The following is a 16,888-nucleotide window of genomic DNA, read 5'->3' on the forward strand; positions in this document are numbered from 1 at the left end:
CATCCATCCCAGGACAAAGCTCCCCATGCCCATGCTCTGGGAGGTGGGGGCTGTGGCTCTCCCATCTCCTCTCCCCATCCCAAAGGATCTCTCCCAGCTTAGCCCGGGCTCAGCAGCTCCCCGCAGTGCTTTTCACTCCCAAATTCGAGTGGAACCAAGGAAAAATAAAGCACCACCCGCTGACCATTTCATTGGGAACTTCCCAGCCGGGGCCGTGCTGATCCCACCGGCACCGCAGCCAGGACACGGTGCCAGTCCGGATGCGACCCTGCAGACCTGCCTGTCCCCAGCCTCTACGTGCCCTGGATGCTGCCTGCACCCCACCAGCGCCAGCCCTACCGATGCTGCTGACAAGGAGCCGGTCCAAAGCAATGTTGGTGCCCCCTGGTTGCTTCCCAGTTGGAGCATGGGATGATCCAGCTGGCAGCTCTCCACCGCACTGCCCTGACAAGCAGCTCCTTTAACTTTGGAAGCAGAGAAAAGACCGGATAAATTCCCATGTCATTGTCAAACCCCAAACCGAAGGAGAAATCCCATCTGGCCAGCCCTGTGAAAAGCAGCAGCTACTTCCCACCTCGCCGGGTGTTATGACACCCACACATGCACATGGAAACGGGAGAGGAGTTCACTTCCTAGATCCCATGGACAGCAGTGCCAAGAGCAGGACCAGCACGCCCGACTGCTCACTTTGTGCTCAGGATCAGAGCCCTATCCCCACATCCTTTGACATGAGGCACATGAGCCAGGCTGCTCCCCATGCTGCCATCTGCAAAAGGGGGACCTGGCACCCAAGAAGCTCCTCCAGCCTGGTCCGCTTCATCCTGCAGCTCCTGTTGTGGTGTCCCTGCCACCACCCTGCCTGTCTCTGCCTGCACACAGAACGAGCATCCCATTACAGCAGCTGAAAAGCATCAACCAACCCCTGTCCTTCCTTTTCCTCACCCTGTCTCCTTGACTCAGCATCTCCCTGGAATCTCCTGCCAGGTCCAAGTTGGGAACCATCCCTACCCTCACCCGAGTGCTGCAGTGACCAGAAGGGACAGCACCAAGCACAGATGTGACCTGACCTGCATCATAGGCCTGGTACACAGCATCAGGGGATGCTCTGAGGGCAACCGACGGGCAGAAATGCCCTCATCACCATGCAGTAAGAGCAGCATCCAAGTGGAAGTTTCTCCCCACATGTCCTTGCCCTCCTGGAGACCCCAGCAATGGGAAGCATCGATCCCCAAGGAGCTTCCCATGCTTGGGCAAGGGCGAATAAGATGGGCAGAGGGCACAGGGAGGATGGGAAAGCCAGGGCAGATTTTTGCCCTGCCATCAGCTTCCTCTCTGACTGTTGGCAGGAGGCTGAAGGCAGCAGCATCCTCTGTGCATGGAGAGCATCCCTGCTGGGAACGGGAGGAGAAAGGAGCCCATGTACCCTTGGTGGGGATGGCTGGGGACATGCCAACAGCTCGGGGATGCAGGACACAAAGGAGAGGATGGAAGAGGCCAGGCTCTTCCCAGCACAGACACAAGCCACATTGTGGTCTGGTCTCCATACAGGCAGCAGTGATTTGAGACAGCGCAGCCTGGCAACTGGGTTGGAAGCAGTCAGATCTGAGCCTGGGGATCCCCTTTGGAGCCAGACAGGAGAGGGAAACTGAGGCACAGAGCCTCAGCTCAGGAATAGCCCCAGAGGCACAGCCGTACCCATCACGCTCCTGCAAAGCCAAGTCACAGCACGGGTCCTGGGCGCTCCTGCCTGGAGCTGCTCAGACAAATGCCTCTGGAAATCAATTCCAATCTATCAGGCATCACTTCAAGACACCAAATCGATGGCTCCTCTTAGCCCAGAGCAGAGGGAGGGAGGTGGGAGAGGGGGAAGGGATGAGGGTTGGGTCCAGTTGGAAGAAAATGGCTCCAAAGCCAGCTCTTGGTGTGGCAGAGAGCATGGGAGATGCATGTCTGCATGTGGTGCAGCTCCAGGGAGGGGCAGAGAGAGGGAAGGACAGAGGGGTGGAGGATGAAGGGATGGGAGGATGGAGGGAGGGAGGATGGAGGGATGGAGGATGGAAGGAGGGCATCATCTGAGCTCCCAGTCAGAGCTTTGGATTAATTTCTTCCTCTCATCTCTTTGCAAGCAGAGCAAGAGTGCAGAGGCACGGGGAGGTTGTGGAGCCTGCAGGGGGTGAGGAGGTGCTGGCAGAGAGGAGGAGGGAACACACATCACGACCAGAAATGAGTTCCTGACAGGACCATTGTTCCCTCTAATGAGACACTGAGGAGAGTCACTAAAGAGAGCAAGGCTGCCACAACCGCTTCCATGATGGGAGAAACGGGAACGGGCAAGCGTGGTCAGGCAGCAGGAGCCTCCAGCCTGGCCCATGGCCATAGGCAACTGTGAGCTTATAGCCAAGAGCCAGGCTGTTTGCTGCTCAAGGCATGCACCAGCTCGGGAACACAGGCAAAGCTGCACCTCGGAGAAGCCTGAGATCGAAGGCAGAGACAAAATGCAACAAGTGGATGGAGAGGAAGGTTAAAGGATGGGAGACGCCTCCCGTGCACGGAAATGATGCAGGGGTGATGCTCCGGCCCCTTGTGCCAAACGCACTGGGTGCCATTCTCTAAGCCAGCTCAGCAGCACCTCTCATCTCCTGCCGTCAGCGCAGCGATGCTGACCGAGGGAGCTGCTGACAGGAGCTTCAACGTGCTGCACCCTATCAGGAGCTAATTCATCTGATAGAGCACGGCAGGGCTGAGGGAGGGAACCACCCCCCCTCCCATCATCGCTAAGGGAAGAATCCAAGCCAAACCCATGGCTTTTCCAGCCCTTGTGCTGCAGCCTGGAGTCACCACAGAGCTCAGCTCCATGAGAAAGCGCCCAGGAGGGGGATTTTACCCAGCTTGGCACATTGGGGACCACTGGCTGCTCAGCCCGGCACAACACTTGGCCCATCTCTGCCTTGGCACGGGAAGACCCAACTCTTCCAAAGACTTGGCTCCTGCTGCCATCGTGATGTGCTTGGATGCACAGCCCGGAGCTCAGCAGGTCCAGCCACAGCACCGAGTGCTGCTCCCGCAGCCTCCAGGCTGGAATTATGGGGGAGCTGCCTTTTGGAGTGATTCCTGCCAGGAGATGGGGTGATGCCAGCTCTGGTGGCTGCGGGGGAGAGGCTGGAAGGAGCTGGTTTGGTGTTATGGAGGGGCTCAGGAAGGCTCCTGATGGGGTGTGGAGAACAGACCCTATTTATAAGCGCCCAGGTAGCAAGTAGGCGGGTGGCCACAGCCCGCTGTGCCAGCATGGTTAGTCACAGCTACTTAAAAATCAGGAATGCTGAAAACAACCTGCTCAGACCCACATCCAAAGCCTCTCCCAATCCAAAATCATGGCGTGAGATGCGACAATGCTTCACCGACAGCCTGATGAGAGACCCTGCGTGCACATGGCATGGGGATGCTGCTGGGACACGTCATCTCCTCTCCACAGGGCATGAGGACACTGAAGCACACAGTCCCTACAGCGCCTGGCTGGCACCACATTCCCCAGTACATCCCACCTCGGAGTGGGATGCTGTAGGTGACACTAGGATGAGGTGCACCATCCCCAGAGGCAGATTCCATCCCTCCCGCTGGCACAGAGCAAACCCTCTTGCTCTCTCTTGCACTTCTTAACCCACACCAGGGCACATCACAAGGAGAGCTCCGGCCCTTCCACCAGCACCAGTCAGAAGCTGTCCAGGCAGCGAGGTTTAGTCAAGCAAAAGGAGGGCAGCAGCATCTGCCTGCAGCCCTGCTGCCTCCTCCCACCCCAATAAGCATCCGACCCAGCCCCACACTATCACCTCCCGGGGGGCAGAGCCCACCTTCATGGTGCTGGGACCATCCCCGAGGGACCAGCATCACCTGGTGCCTGCATCCCCATCGCGTCACCCCCCCTGGTCCATACCCACGAGCAACGGAGTGAGCCTGTAGTCCCCGGGCTCGGCGGGTCTCTCCTGCTCCCGCAGCCTCGGCACGGCTCTAGGGGAAGCTCCAAAGGGATGCTTTGCCCAGCGAGGAAGCATGGTGGTACCCAGGCAGCCGAGAGGAACCAGGAGACGGCTCGGAGCAGGGCTCCGAAATCTGTGTGACAAACACACGCATCTCATCGCATATGTTTAAACCGAGGGAAAGATGCTTTTCCTGATCACTTGGCATTTAAAGCGACACGTCAAGTTAAATCTAAGGAGACGGATGGAGCCGCTTGAGATGCTTGTGTTAATGAAATACGGGATCGGATCGTTATTAAACACGGATGCAGCGAGCTGGGGTGGTACCGACCTTATCACACGGCGCTGACCCGGAGGAAAGCTGCACGCAGCGACCGGCGGCGCTCAACCCTGTGGACACCGATCCCTCACATCCAGAGCCGGATCCCCCGCACCGGGAAGCGGAGCCGGAGCAGCGCTGGGTGCCTGGAGGAGCTCCGGAGCTGGTGCCCTGCTGCCACCCGGGTCCTGGCCCCCGTCAGTCCCCACTGCTGCCCCCAAACTAGCGAGGGGTGCGCGGCAGGGCTGTCTCCATGGCTCACAGGCAGTGCCACAGCTCCTCTGCCAGCCGCCATTGCATCCTCCCGGCTGCCAGCCAGCACTTTTCCTCACATCCTTTCCCTATCCCAACAACTTCTCCCTTCCCTTCCCGCTTCGATTCCTCTTCCGATGCCTGTGTCTCCTGCTCTCCTGGTTCAGGCGGCTCGGAGCTCCCTGTAGGTCTCCGGGTGTGTTTTTTCCCCTTCTCTTCTGCTGGAAATGTCAACGTGCCCCCTCAAACACATCACATGGGCTGGGAGCCAGGAGCTGGTGCTCAGCCACCAGCGCTGCCACTGTCCCCTCCCTGCCCTGCCAAAGCAAGGGCTGGTGATGGGGCTATCGGCTCAAGGAGCCCTTCCTGTGCTCCCGCATCCGCCCTGGCTCTGGGTGCAACCCTGGGAGGATGCAGGGTAACAGCAGAGCCCATTTCCAGGCTGGCATGGGCAGGGGTTGATGAAGTCACCCTGAAGGAGTGATGAACAGGCAGTGATGACCTGAGGGATACTTGGAGGCACAAGCCAGCTCCTCTTGGTTCACCCAAGCTAACGAAGACCATTGCTATGCCTGCATTCTGTGGGTGTTTTCCTGCCTCTCCCCACAAGGAAGATGCTGACCTCGTCACAGGTACTCCATAACTCAGGCTTTCCCCAACCCAAGGCCGTGACACCCCAGCACGGCCCTGACCTGTCCTGCAAGGATCCCCGATGGTCAAGCAGCACCCAAACACTGGGGCGATGCAATTGAGAGCGAATTCCAGCAGCACCCCAAAACCACCTGCACATGCATTTAGGGGAACACTTGCACTGTGGCTTTGCAAACTCCTCCTGTTTTCCTCCATCCCCCATTCCCGGTGTTTCTGCCTCCATCCAGCTCATTCTGACATCCTGAAGGATCTCTCATGGACTTACAACCACCCGAGCCCACTCAGGCCTGGCTGGGAAGGGCTGTAGAGCCCTCATACCAAAGACCCATAGGTTGGTTTTATCCTCATTTCACAGATGGGGAAACTGAGGCATGCATGGAGCAGGGGAAGGGGGGGGGCAGGAGGACTCGTGGCTCAGAGCCCAGCAGTGGCAGGACAAGAAGGGAGAAGCTTGGGAGGGCTGGAGCCCTTCCAGGCTCTCCAACAGCCTTAGATGTGAGTCACAGCTGGCACAGGCATTCACTGCATTGACAACCCCCCAAAACCATGGTCCTCTTTGCTGAGCACTTCAGGAGGAGCTGGCTCCTGCACATCGTACACATAGAAGGGGCCTATTCCCCTTTCTCCTTCAGTTTGGGACCAAGGGCATCTCTCCCTTCATATTGATATCACAACTATCATGTGTACCCTGTGTGTTATTTGTATTGGCACAGCAGCTGTGCTCTGCTCGGCCAGCACCATGGGGAAGGGGTAGGATTTGCTCCAAAGAGCTTTGAGTCAATACAGGCAACAGAGGTGAGAGGCAAGGAGACACAGCCAAGGGCAAACAGCAGATCTGGGGCCCTCCTGCATGCCAGGACCCACAGCATCTCCCCTGTGCTCCCTATCACAGGATGCTAGAGCTGAAGCTGGAGGTTTGGGGCACAAAGAGTGTCTGGGGATGGGAGGATGCTACATGGGAAAAGCAAACACCATTACCGCCAGCAGGATTAATTGTCCTTCCTGCTGATCCCTGAAACCTGGCTCACTCCTGCTGTGGGGAGGGCCAGAGGATGGGGTGACCTTTTAATTCTGATTGCTCTGCGATGAGGAGTAAATAAGCATTATTATCAGTTAAAAGCTGCTCAGAAGGGCCCGCCTGCAGATCTGCTGCTGTCTCACATCCATCACATGGATGGTGCCCTCTCTCCTGCAGGTCAGACCCCCACACATCCCTTATTTCCAATGGGGAACTGAGCTGCCGTGGAATGCCAAGGGCAGCACCAAGCACCCAGGTCTACCCCAGGATGCTTCCATCACCTCCAGCTCCCACCAGTACCGCCTGCTGCACCATCACCACAGGGATGGTCCTGCTGTCACTGTGGGAAGAGGCACCATTCCCTACACCCAGCCTTGCTCCATCACGGAGGCAAATGATTGCTTTCAAGTCCAAGGGGGATCTTCCCCCTCTGGGGCTTCCAAGGCTCCGACTTCTCTGCAGTGCAAACCTGAGTCACTTGCACATGTGAGAAGCCCATTTCTCAGTGACACCTCATCCTCACCAGGGACCTGCTGTGTGCCAGCAACGCGAGCCCCAGGGAGAGGCTGGTCAGAGGAGCTAACACACCAGGGTGAGACATCCCCATTTACACCTGCAATGCCAGACATGGCTCTTAGCAGCTACACAAGGAGCTGCTTTCAGACAGCAACAGCATCAAACCTGCCTGCAGGGGAGAAGGATGCCCATTGCCCTGCTCTTGTGCCTGCTCTCCAGCCGCTGGTGCCAGCTCCGGCCTCTTCCCTCCATCAGCCGATTCCTCCATCTCCATCCTCCTATTTACTCTGTAAGCTCTTTAGAAAGATGATTGCATCTCACAATGCCAGTGTACAGCCCCGAGCACAATGAAGCCTCGCTCTGCCCCGGCACCACTTCAATCCGCACAGTAAGACAGTCATGGGGTGGGAATACAGCCGGGACACAGAGCACAGCTTTGTATCTGCTCACAACTGGGCTCAGCACACGCAGTCTATACAGCAATATTCATGCATGCGGTGCCCTGACACGCTGCTCACAGTAGGCCTATTGTACATCATTTAAACTACGAGATACTGGGGACTGACCAAGGAGATGCTGCTCAGAGCAGCGATGCTGAGTTCCAGTGCTGGAGAAGGAGCAGGAACCTGTTGCACCAGGCAGCCAAGGATGCTCAGGGAGGCAAAGAGGTGTTAACCAGGAGCAAATCATAGATTCCCAGACTGGTTTGGGTTGGAAGGGACCTTAAGATCTCTGGGCACCCTGTGCCAGCACCTCAGCACCCTCACAGGGAAGAACTCTGCCCAAGAGCTCATCTCAGTCTCCCCTCTGGCAGGTTCAAGCCATTCCCCTTGGCCTGGCCCTACATCCCTTGTCCCAAGCCCCTCTCCAGGTTTCCTGCAGCCCCTTTAGGCACTGGAGCTGCTCTCAGGTCTCCCCTTTAGGAGCCTTCTCTTCTCCAGGCTGGCCCAGCCCAGCTCTCTCAGCCTGGCTCCAGAGCAGAGCTGCTCCAGCCCTTGCAGCATCCCCATGGCCTCCTCTGAACTCACTCCACATCCCTCTTACATCGGGAGCTCCAGCTCCATGCTCAGTACCACTGCATGCCCTGTGCTGCGCTGCTAGGGCCAGGTCCACCTTGTGGGAATGGACGTGCCCTATTCCTGGTGGCTGGGGAGAAAGAGATGTAGGATTTGAGCTGTTCTGGCATCCCCATGGACAGAGCCTTTCCTTGCTTGTCCCCAGGCGCTTGAAGCATCGGGGGGAAAAAGAAGGAGCCTCTGCTTAAAGCATCCACCCTGGCGCGACACTGAGCTGGGCAGTGCAGACCCGATGGGAAATCAGGGTCCCTCTTTCCCCTTCTCACTCCACAATGCCCATCACTGGGCCAGAAAAGGCCCCATTAAGACACGAGCCCTGCCTCGATATAGCGGTGGGGACTGTGATTGTGGGTCAGGCGCTTTATATCAGACCTTATCTCAGTCCTCAGGGTGTCACAGGCGTGAAGAACACCCTCACCCGTGCACAAGGGATGCGCTGGTCTCAGGGCAGCTTAGAGCTGGGTGGACAGAAAGGTCTTTTCCATCTCGGAGGCACTGATTGGACCACACCAGATGCATGTCTGCTGCTATCAGAAATGGGGAAGAAGCCAGATAAAGGAAAGGAAAATAAAATATCCATTGGAGACCTTTCGACACCACACAGTTAAATGCACTCAATGCATTTCACAGCTGAAGGGCCACGGAGCATAATTTCTCATTAAACCCAGCCAACTGATAGCTGATAAGTTCTTAAGCAATAAAAAAACCTCTTTTTAAACCCCCGCGAGCCCCCGGAGGTGTCAAAGCAGCTCGGGAGATGGCTCATCCCTAAAGGGAACAGATCTGCAGGAGAGAAACCAGCTCCACGTGGCTGCTCCGCCTGTCGAGGCTGCAGGCAACATCTGCCGAGGCTGGCATCACCCGGCAGCGCTGGCAGAGCCCATCACGGATCCAAGCCGGGATGTGCCAAGCGGTGGCAGGTGGAGCCGAAGGGAGGACTTGGCACCCGGAGGTGCATCAGCCTCCCACGGGGACCGGTGCTGCCGTGCGCCGGGGCTCGGCTCACAGTCGCATCCCAAGCTGTTCCGTCGGGCGCCCGCTTGGTGAGCCCATGGGGCTGGGGTTTTGCTCCCCAGCTGGTGAGGAAGCCAAAACCCGCCTGGAGAAGCGGGGAAGCGAGAGTTTGCTCCACGAACGGCACAAGCCGAGCGGTGCCTGGCAGCGCAGCGCAGCCCCGAGCTGCTGCGGCACCCAACACCTCCCGGGCCAGGCTGGCGCCCGCAGCACCCGGCTCCCACCCGGTGCCGTGGCACAGCACCAAGTCCTTCCACGCTCAGGGTACTTCAGCACCCTTCTCCTTTTGCTCACTTGCTGAGCGCAGATGCAGCAAATCCCACTCGACCAACGGGATTCAGAGCTGAGCCTTGTCCCATCCTGGAGCCAGGGGGGGGGGTTTAGAGGAGACGTGCCCTGTTCTGCATTAAAATAGCAAAGGGAACATACGCCAGGGCCAGCTGCAGCAGCACTTGGTGCAGGATCAGATCCTGGTCCAGGTCTCTGGAAGGAGCTTTCCATTTTAGCTCTGCAGAGAGAAAGCCTTGGCAAGGGCTGTGCTGGGTTTTGGGGGGCCACAAGCTCCCTCCTCCCCAGCACTTTCTGGGGAAGCAGAGATCCCAAGTGCCACAGAGGAGGCTCATGGCTCTTCAAACCACTTGGCACGGAGCAGCTCTGCAAATGCTAAACTCTTTGAGTGCCTGGGGGCAAACCTGCAGGATGGGATGAATCAGGGGGTGTCACAGCAAGCCCTGGGAGCCGCATCCATCTGGACCAACCAATGATGCTGATGCTACTCCTTACCCACCTGGAAAGCCAAAGCTCTCCAGGACACCCATGCCAGAAGGGAAGCAGTCACCTGGCTTAAACCCAGAGGAAAGGTAGAAGGGGTTTAACAGTTACTTTGCAGGGCATGGAAAAAAAGCCTCAAGCACACATCCCTGGTGTTGGGATCAGCAACTCCGGAGCTGCCCAGGCATTTTGGCAACCCCTAGCTCCTCATCCCCTGGGAGCATCACACCCTCAACGCCCCTATGCCAGTCCCCATTACCAGAAATCCACTGCTTCCCAGTCAATCTTACTTTGAAGGCAGCCCTGGTTTACTCTGATTTAAATCAAAGCACCGCTAGCTACAGTGTGCTATTACCACTGCCAAAAACTGGGAACTAAATGGCATTTCCCCACTGCTCCATTTATATTTCTGTGCTCTTTACCCATTTGTAAACTGCAGGAGGGAACAATTTAAGGCATCTGAGTGAAATGCTTAAATTAACAATTTACAAATAGCTTAATTGAGGTCCTGGTCTCCCTCTTCCTGAGCAGAAGCTGCTAAACGATTGTGAATCATTCCCATTTATTGGTTCTTGTGCTGTGAATTACAGGCCCTGGACTACGATAAAGGCTTTAATACCTTGGTGCAGGCTGGGAGTACGCATCACTTACACCCAGCACTGCTGGTGACAGACGGCCACAGCCACGGATGGGAGCTGAGGAACCAGAAACCATGGGAAGAAGCAGGCAAGTGATACAGGAGATAGGCAAAAGTGCCTTGACTGGAGGGATGCTACAGGGTGTGCAGCCGTCTTGGGGGCTTTCTATAGCTCTGAATAAGGGTCTGAGGGGTTTGCACTGGTGGAACACTGGGAAGAGGTTGGTGCTTAGATGCAGTTTGGAGGATGGGGAAGGTCAGCCCCATGGCTTGGTCACAGCGGGGAGCTGGGGTTTCACACACCACCCCATGAAACCAGTAGTTGAATGCAACAACCCATTCCCCAGCAGCAGCCTCCACTGCAGACCCCAGGTCCCGGGGCTGGGCCTTGCACCTCATCCATCCCTCCCAGAAGTCCATTCCCAGCAGGAAAAGAGAGGAGCAGCCCCCGGGGAGGGCTGGGATCTGCTCTGCCTGCAGCCTCGCACTTGTTAAACCTCTCGCTGGCAGCCAAGGACACTCACGTCTGCATCAAACTCCTCAGCTCCCAGTCTAATTCTGGCACATCAGACAGTAATTATAGGTACATCACCGGCGCTGACAAGTCTGGAGCTCGTCATTCCCTGTCAGCACGGCACTGCAGACACCCCACAGGGAGCACAGAGGGGCCATGTCCCTCCCACCCGCTCCTGGCTCTATTTTAGGGATCTCTTTGCACTCCTGAGACCCCCCCCCATTACCAGGGACTCATCCCACCACCATCAGCCCCGTCCGTCTCTGGGTGCTGGCTGGAAAGGGAGCTCCATCACCTATGGGGTTCCATGGCCCTGGACCGTGTTGAGGTGGAAATTGCATGTGGGGGGAGAAGCAATGATTTTAATTAAAAGGCAAATGACTGCACTGGAAGTTGACTTGAAGCACAGAGATATTAAAAAGCCATTGACTCTGTGAATTATTTCTCCCTGGGTTGCTTATAACAGGGAAAAGTGTTCAGGCAGCATGGGCTGCTTTAGCATCCTGACTTGGGGAGCCCCAGCAAGGGGAGAAGTGAGGGGGAGCTGCTGAGCAGCAGATGGGGACATCCCCGTTCCCTGTCCCATGGTAGCCAGGAGCCCCTCGCCCTTTGGTCTGTACGAGCCAGCATCATTCCTGCCTGTCCTTCCCCTGGGAAAGCCACAACAAGTGTATCCTCAGCATCCAAGCAGCATGGACCTTCCCAGCTCGGCCCCATCCCTTGCTTCTCCCCTCTCGGTCCTGGGGCTTGGCTCCATCTAATGAGTCCCTGTTGCATCCTGTCTGCCTGCAACAGGACTTGGGAAACCAGAGACACCTCATAAACCTCCCTGCCTGCCTCCAGGGTCACCCTGAGCCGCATCACTGCCGGAACACGAGCCAGGATGAAAGAGCAGTGCTGATTCCCATCACCAAGCCGTGGCTCTGTTCACCTAAGCGGGTACCAGCAGCCTTTCAGAAGGGGTCAAAGCCACCTCCTTTCCATGGGAGACAAGCTCATTAAGCAGCATCGTTACCCGGCTGCAGGATGACCTTATAACTGTCTATGCGTTCACCTCGGCTAGGATGCAGCTTCTGAGAGCGGGGGGCTCTTTAATCTTGTTCAGACAAAGGCGGAACGGGATCTGATAGCGGGAAGCTGAAGCGTCAGACACGCAGACGGAGAAGGGAAATGCGTTCAACAGGACCAGGGAGAGCCTGCACGGAGCAGGGCGGCTTCTCCATCGCTTCCCACTTTGAACCGAGGCAGGGTGAAAGACAGCATCCGCTCAGCCACAAGTTACCTTCCCCGTGCAGGAGTTAGAGCGGGGACTTGACAGCCTCCGTCACACAGCTGGGGTCAAACTGGGTGATGAGAGGGGTTTTTCCTCTTGAAATAGGGTCTTAAAAAGATCCCTTGAATGCAGAAAAACCCCACAAACGCTTCACCCCCACCCCTCAGCCCTCCTTGTTGTGCTGGTTTTAACACCTCCACTCAAGACCGGGAATCCCAGCAAAGCATCACCATTAGGCTACTTCTTCCCCCAGTACACTGAGGCTCAGCACCAGCAGGACCTGCAGCCCTCCCCACGAGCACCAGTGATGAACCCACCAGGGCTGGCTGTGCTTCCAGTCTGGAGAGCCAACTCCAGGCTCCTATGAGGAGCAATAGAAGCCACAGCCAGGAGCAGCCTTCCAGCCTTCTCCCAAGGAAGCAGTCGTGCAATCTGCTCTCCAGCTGAGGGGCAAAGCATGCACACCATTTGGAGCCCGGAATGCAATTCCATGTGTAATTCCAGGGCAGCAAATGAGCTAGAACAGCGTTTAGCACCCCAAGCCATACCCTCATATGGAGGCAGGACCTGGCTGTCTTCATCCTGCTTCCCCACTCCCATTATCCCATGGAATAATGCTTTCATTCCAACAAGGCAATTAAGTTACAGTGCACTGTTCCGTTGCCTTGGTTTTACACCACGAAGGCTCTGGGTTGGGGAGGCCTGGCACACCCCACCTATTACAAGCTTGATTTCCTCCATCTCCAGCCTGGGTCCCCCAGCACAGCCCTGCCTGACAGCCACAGAGAATCATGGAATAGTTAGGCTTGGAAAGGATCATTCAGTTCCAATCCCCTTCCACTAGAGCAAGGTGCTCCAAGCCCTGGCCAACCTGGCCTTGACCGCTACCAGGGATGTAGTAGCATTTACCTCTTCTTTGGGTAACCTGTTCCAGTGCCTCACCACCCTCACAGTAAAGAGCTTATAGCTAAGGAACTCATGCCATAAGACAGGCTGGTGCCTCTCCCCATACATTCAAGCTAGAACCAGCACAGAAAATCTACCTGCTCCGGGGCAGGAAGCCACCAAAGTCTTCAGGACAGCTCCTAAAGAGCCCACCCCATTGCTGTTCCCCAGAGCATCCAACTGAGTGATGTTGCTGATGAACAAGGAGGTTTGGGTGAAGGGAGATGTTTCCCTGATCACCTGCATCGCTCAGCTCTGCTGCTTTGGGGGTTATTTAGCCTGGGGCTGCTGCCCTGATTGACAGGGCTCGGGTGCACTTTTCAGCCTCCCAAAAAAGAAGAGCTGAAATCACTGCAGAGACACTCTGGCAACGCAAACAGCCTGTTAGAGGCCAGCAGATGCCACCGAAATCAAATCTATTATTATGACAGACCCAGCAGGGGTTGCTGCTGAACAGATTCCACCACACTTCCCCTCTTACAGCTCTTCTGAACCAGCCACACTTCCCCAGCCGGCTCCTAAATAAGGCACCTGCCTCTCCTCCTAACCCCCAGAGAGCCAGCATCCTCCTCTCCTTCCCCTTTGAGAGCTTTCCCTTCATATTCCCAACCAGGAAAAGAAACCCAAACCTTGCAAGCTCCAGCGCTCAGTGGAGAAATGGTCCCTCCTGGAGCATCAGTGATGCCTCCAACTGCAGAAAGCCTTCCCTGCAAAAAGGGATGGGGGCTGATGCCTTAGCCACCAATGCAACCAAGAGACCTCCTATAAACACCCCGAAAGGAGCTCAAGGTGCTGCTCTCACCCACCACATTCCCTGCACCTGGAAGAAGGGTGGGGAAGGAGCAAACATCAAACATGAAACAAGCAGGTATGGGGAGGAGCACGCTGCTGGCCCCCAGCCCCGGTACTGACCTGGAGACTTTAAACAAAGGGAACAGAGTCCTGGCTTCTTCCCTCCTGCAATTCGATCGAGCCCTGGTTAGGGACAGGAAAGGAGGAGATTCATGAATGAACGCGATCCAGGCAGGAAAGTTTGCCAGGGATGGAGGGGAATAAACAAATAAATGAGAGCAAGCAAACACATCATAATCGTGAAACAAAAGAGCAGCGGCAGGAAGCGTCTGAGAATGAAACCCGGTGCTGGGAGCGATGGGGAGCTGGGGTTGGCCTCCCTGTGCGGGCAACGGGAGCAGCAGCCCCCTTCCACCCCATGGCCACGGTGCCAGACACCCCCTTGTCTGCGCATGGGGGGGTTGCTCCCATGCATAGGGGAGCAAACACCGGGCTGCAAAGGAACCCCAGGATGCCCCGATCCGCTGCTGCTGTGGGGTCTTGCCAAGCCCGGGCGCAGGATGCTGGTTGTGGGCATGGAAGAGCAAGGGGGAATGAGAGAAGATGGGTTTCTCAGGGTGTTTTTTGCATCACATACTCCGATTGGACCTGTCTGTCCTACGTGAAGCTGCGCAAGCTCGAGGTGATGAGAGCAGCAGTGCAGCCTGGGCAATGCCAGCACCAAAAAGCACCTTCCTCACCCCAGCTCTGTGGGGCTTGGACCTCCTCACAGGGAGAGACATGAGCACAACGCTGAGAACTGAGATGGGTGAATACGGGGGGGAAGAGGCTCTGCCAAGGAGCCCCCCAGAGCCGGACCCCCCCCTCTCTGAGCATCCTGCCCGCAGGCGCTGAGCCCTGGCTCCCAGCAAAACAGCCCCGAGCTGCTTTGAGCCTTTGTTTTTAGGGCCATGGGGGGGTTTGGTCCTCCTCCCCCTTTGCAAGCCCCTGTGCCTGGAGGAGCGGGGTGACAAGGGCAGGGGCAGGCAGGGGACAGCCAAGCCAGCAAGACCTCAGCACCCACAAGGATCTCTTTCTTTGCTGGCAAGCGGGCAGAGCAGCACCCGTGGCCAAGAGGCAGCTCAGCTCATCCATCACAGCCAGGGGACATTTGTCCCCTTGTCCCAAGCCTGTCTCTGCTCCACGTGCTCTTGCTCTGGTGTCAGTTCTTCCATTGCTGCCCTCTGGGGTGAGATGAGGCCCCCCTTGCCCAGCAAGGAGAAGGAGGAGGGCAGCAGGGGGGATGAACCCTGTTTCTAACTCAATATCCCACAATAAAACGGCACTGATGGACTCAACCCTCCCAATGCTGCTGAAGCTTTGCTCTGCCATTCCCGGGATGCTCCCGGGATGCTTTGCGGTGGGATCTCACCCTCAGATCCAAGCAGGGGGAATTCAGAATGTGCAGCTCCCCCCCCCCAGCTCCCTTCTGTCAGAGCATCCCTGTGGGTCAAGGTGTGGATTCAAACGCTTGTGGCTTGGGAATGGATTTCATGCCCAGAGAGAGTAAATAACCTTCAAGGCACAACAGGAGAGAAACAAAGACAGAAAAGTGGGAAATCCTTCCTAGACGTGCTTTATTCGTTTGTTTGATAATTGCAGTTTGGATTTAATTATTCATGCCATGCTTTGGAATATGCCAGGAACCATTCCGGAGCGAAGCTGCTGCTGGTCGTGGCTGCGGTACCTCACTGAGGGCAGGGTGCTGGGCCATAGGTGCCAGCCTGCCCAGGGTGATGAGGTGCTGGTTGCCCAGAGGAGCTGTGGCTGCTCCATCCCTGGCAGTGTTCAAGGCCAGGTTGGACACAGGGGCTTGGAGCAAGCTGCTCCAGTGGAAGGGGTCCCTGTCTGTGTCAGGGCTTGGAGCTGGAGGAGCTTTAAGGTCCCTTCAACCCAAACCATTCAGGGATTCTATGAAATCATAAAAAGGAGGGGGACAAACGTGGTTCCTCTCATACATTTTCCATAGACTAAGACTGAGCTCTTCAATCCTCAGGATGCTCTTGGTGTTGGGGGGAGGAAAAGGCTGGGGGTGTTTTCAGCACTGCCAAGCATCCCAAGCTGAGGCCCAGCAGCAGATCCCAGCTCCTGGTTTCAGTCTCTGCTTCACTCTACATTACCTTGGGCAAAAGACTTGCACCTTGGCTTCCCCACGTGTGGAAGGGAGATAACAGCCTTGCTTTGTGAAGAGCTGGGACTGACAGCTCAGAGGAGCTCATTATTATCCGCGGAGCAGCAGTTAACTTTGGCTGAGATGCCAAGTCACAGCCAACCCCTCGCTCGAGGTCCTGCTGCATCCTGGGGATGGAGCTGGTCCTGGAAGCTCCCAGACCAAAGGGATCCTACCCCATGCTACCACATGTGCTGGTTCCACAGGGCTCAGCGTTATCAGGGGCCCTTTTGCACTCTTGTGCAAGCCTCAAGGGAGCCTCACAGGTCCCCATCCTCTAGGTCTATCCTCGAGGATCCTCACAGGTCCCCATCCTCTAGGTCTCCATCCTCTAGGATCCTCACAGGTCCCCATCCTCTAGGTCTATCCTCTAAGATGCTCACAGGTCCCCATCCTCTAGGTCTCCATCCTCCAGGAGCCTCTCCAGGTCTCCATGAAGAGGATGCTGCTTCACACCACAGAGCCTGGGCAGCTCACACGATGAGAGCAAACCAGAGGCACAGGCAGAGTCAGGAGCTGGCCAAGCCCTGGCTGTGCCATGGGGCAGGTTGAGAAGGGCAGGAGCATGGCATTGCTCTCTGCAGGTGAGGAAGAGGAGGAGGGCAGGGAGAGGAGCGGGGAAGGCGCCATCTGAATGTCCTTGGGTGTCCTTTAGCAGCTTTGCTTTCCACGCAGCGCAGCGGATGAGGAAGGACTGACAATCCCAAACTGCTCTCCTCTTTGATTCCCACCACCACAGAGTTGAAAGGAAGCAGTGAAGGCGAGAGAAAGGAGGAGGAGTGTGGGAAAGGAGGAGGGGGAGAAACAGAGCAGGTATGGGAGGGGGGGAAGGAGACACTGCTGGTCCCTTTCCCCCTGGGAATCAGGTCCCTTTAGAGGGCACACGGGCTCTCCATGAGCCTCCCGCTCTTGGCACACAAGGGAGGT

The 16,888-nt window shown here is 56.7% G+C and overlaps 1 protein-coding gene across 12 annotated transcripts in view; it reads right to left on the bottom strand.

Annotated features, from left to right (window-relative positions):
• The window catches only part of SRCIN1 (SRC kinase signaling inhibitor 1), a 69,603-nt gene that overhangs the window by 45,158 nt on the left and 7,557 nt on the right, over positions 1–16,888 (bottom strand). For 8 of the 12 annotated variants that reach the window (XM_061442736.1, XM_061442735.1, XM_061442741.1 and 5 more), the window contains exon 2: positions 13,873–13,935. The exons of 2 other annotated variants lie outside the window; for them this stretch is intronic. In XM_061442736.1, the coding sequence (XP_061298720.1) occupies positions 13,873–13,935 (63 nt within the window). Of the gene's footprint in view, positions 1–3,931; positions 4,108–4,305; positions 4,662–13,872; positions 13,936–16,888 lie in introns of those variants that run through there. 2 more of the 12 variants (XM_061442739.1, XM_061442750.1) reach the window with 1 other exon arrangement.

This window comes from Pezoporus flaviventris, unplaced genomic scaffold (assembly GCF_033815535.1).
Source record: "Pezoporus flaviventris isolate CSIRO_AGI_PZ_B2104156 unplaced genomic scaffold, CSIRO_AGI_Pfla_v1 ptg000252l, whole genome shotgun sequence".
Classification (NCBI taxonomy): Eukaryota; Metazoa; Chordata; class Aves; order Psittaciformes; family Psittacidae; genus Pezoporus; species Pezoporus flaviventris.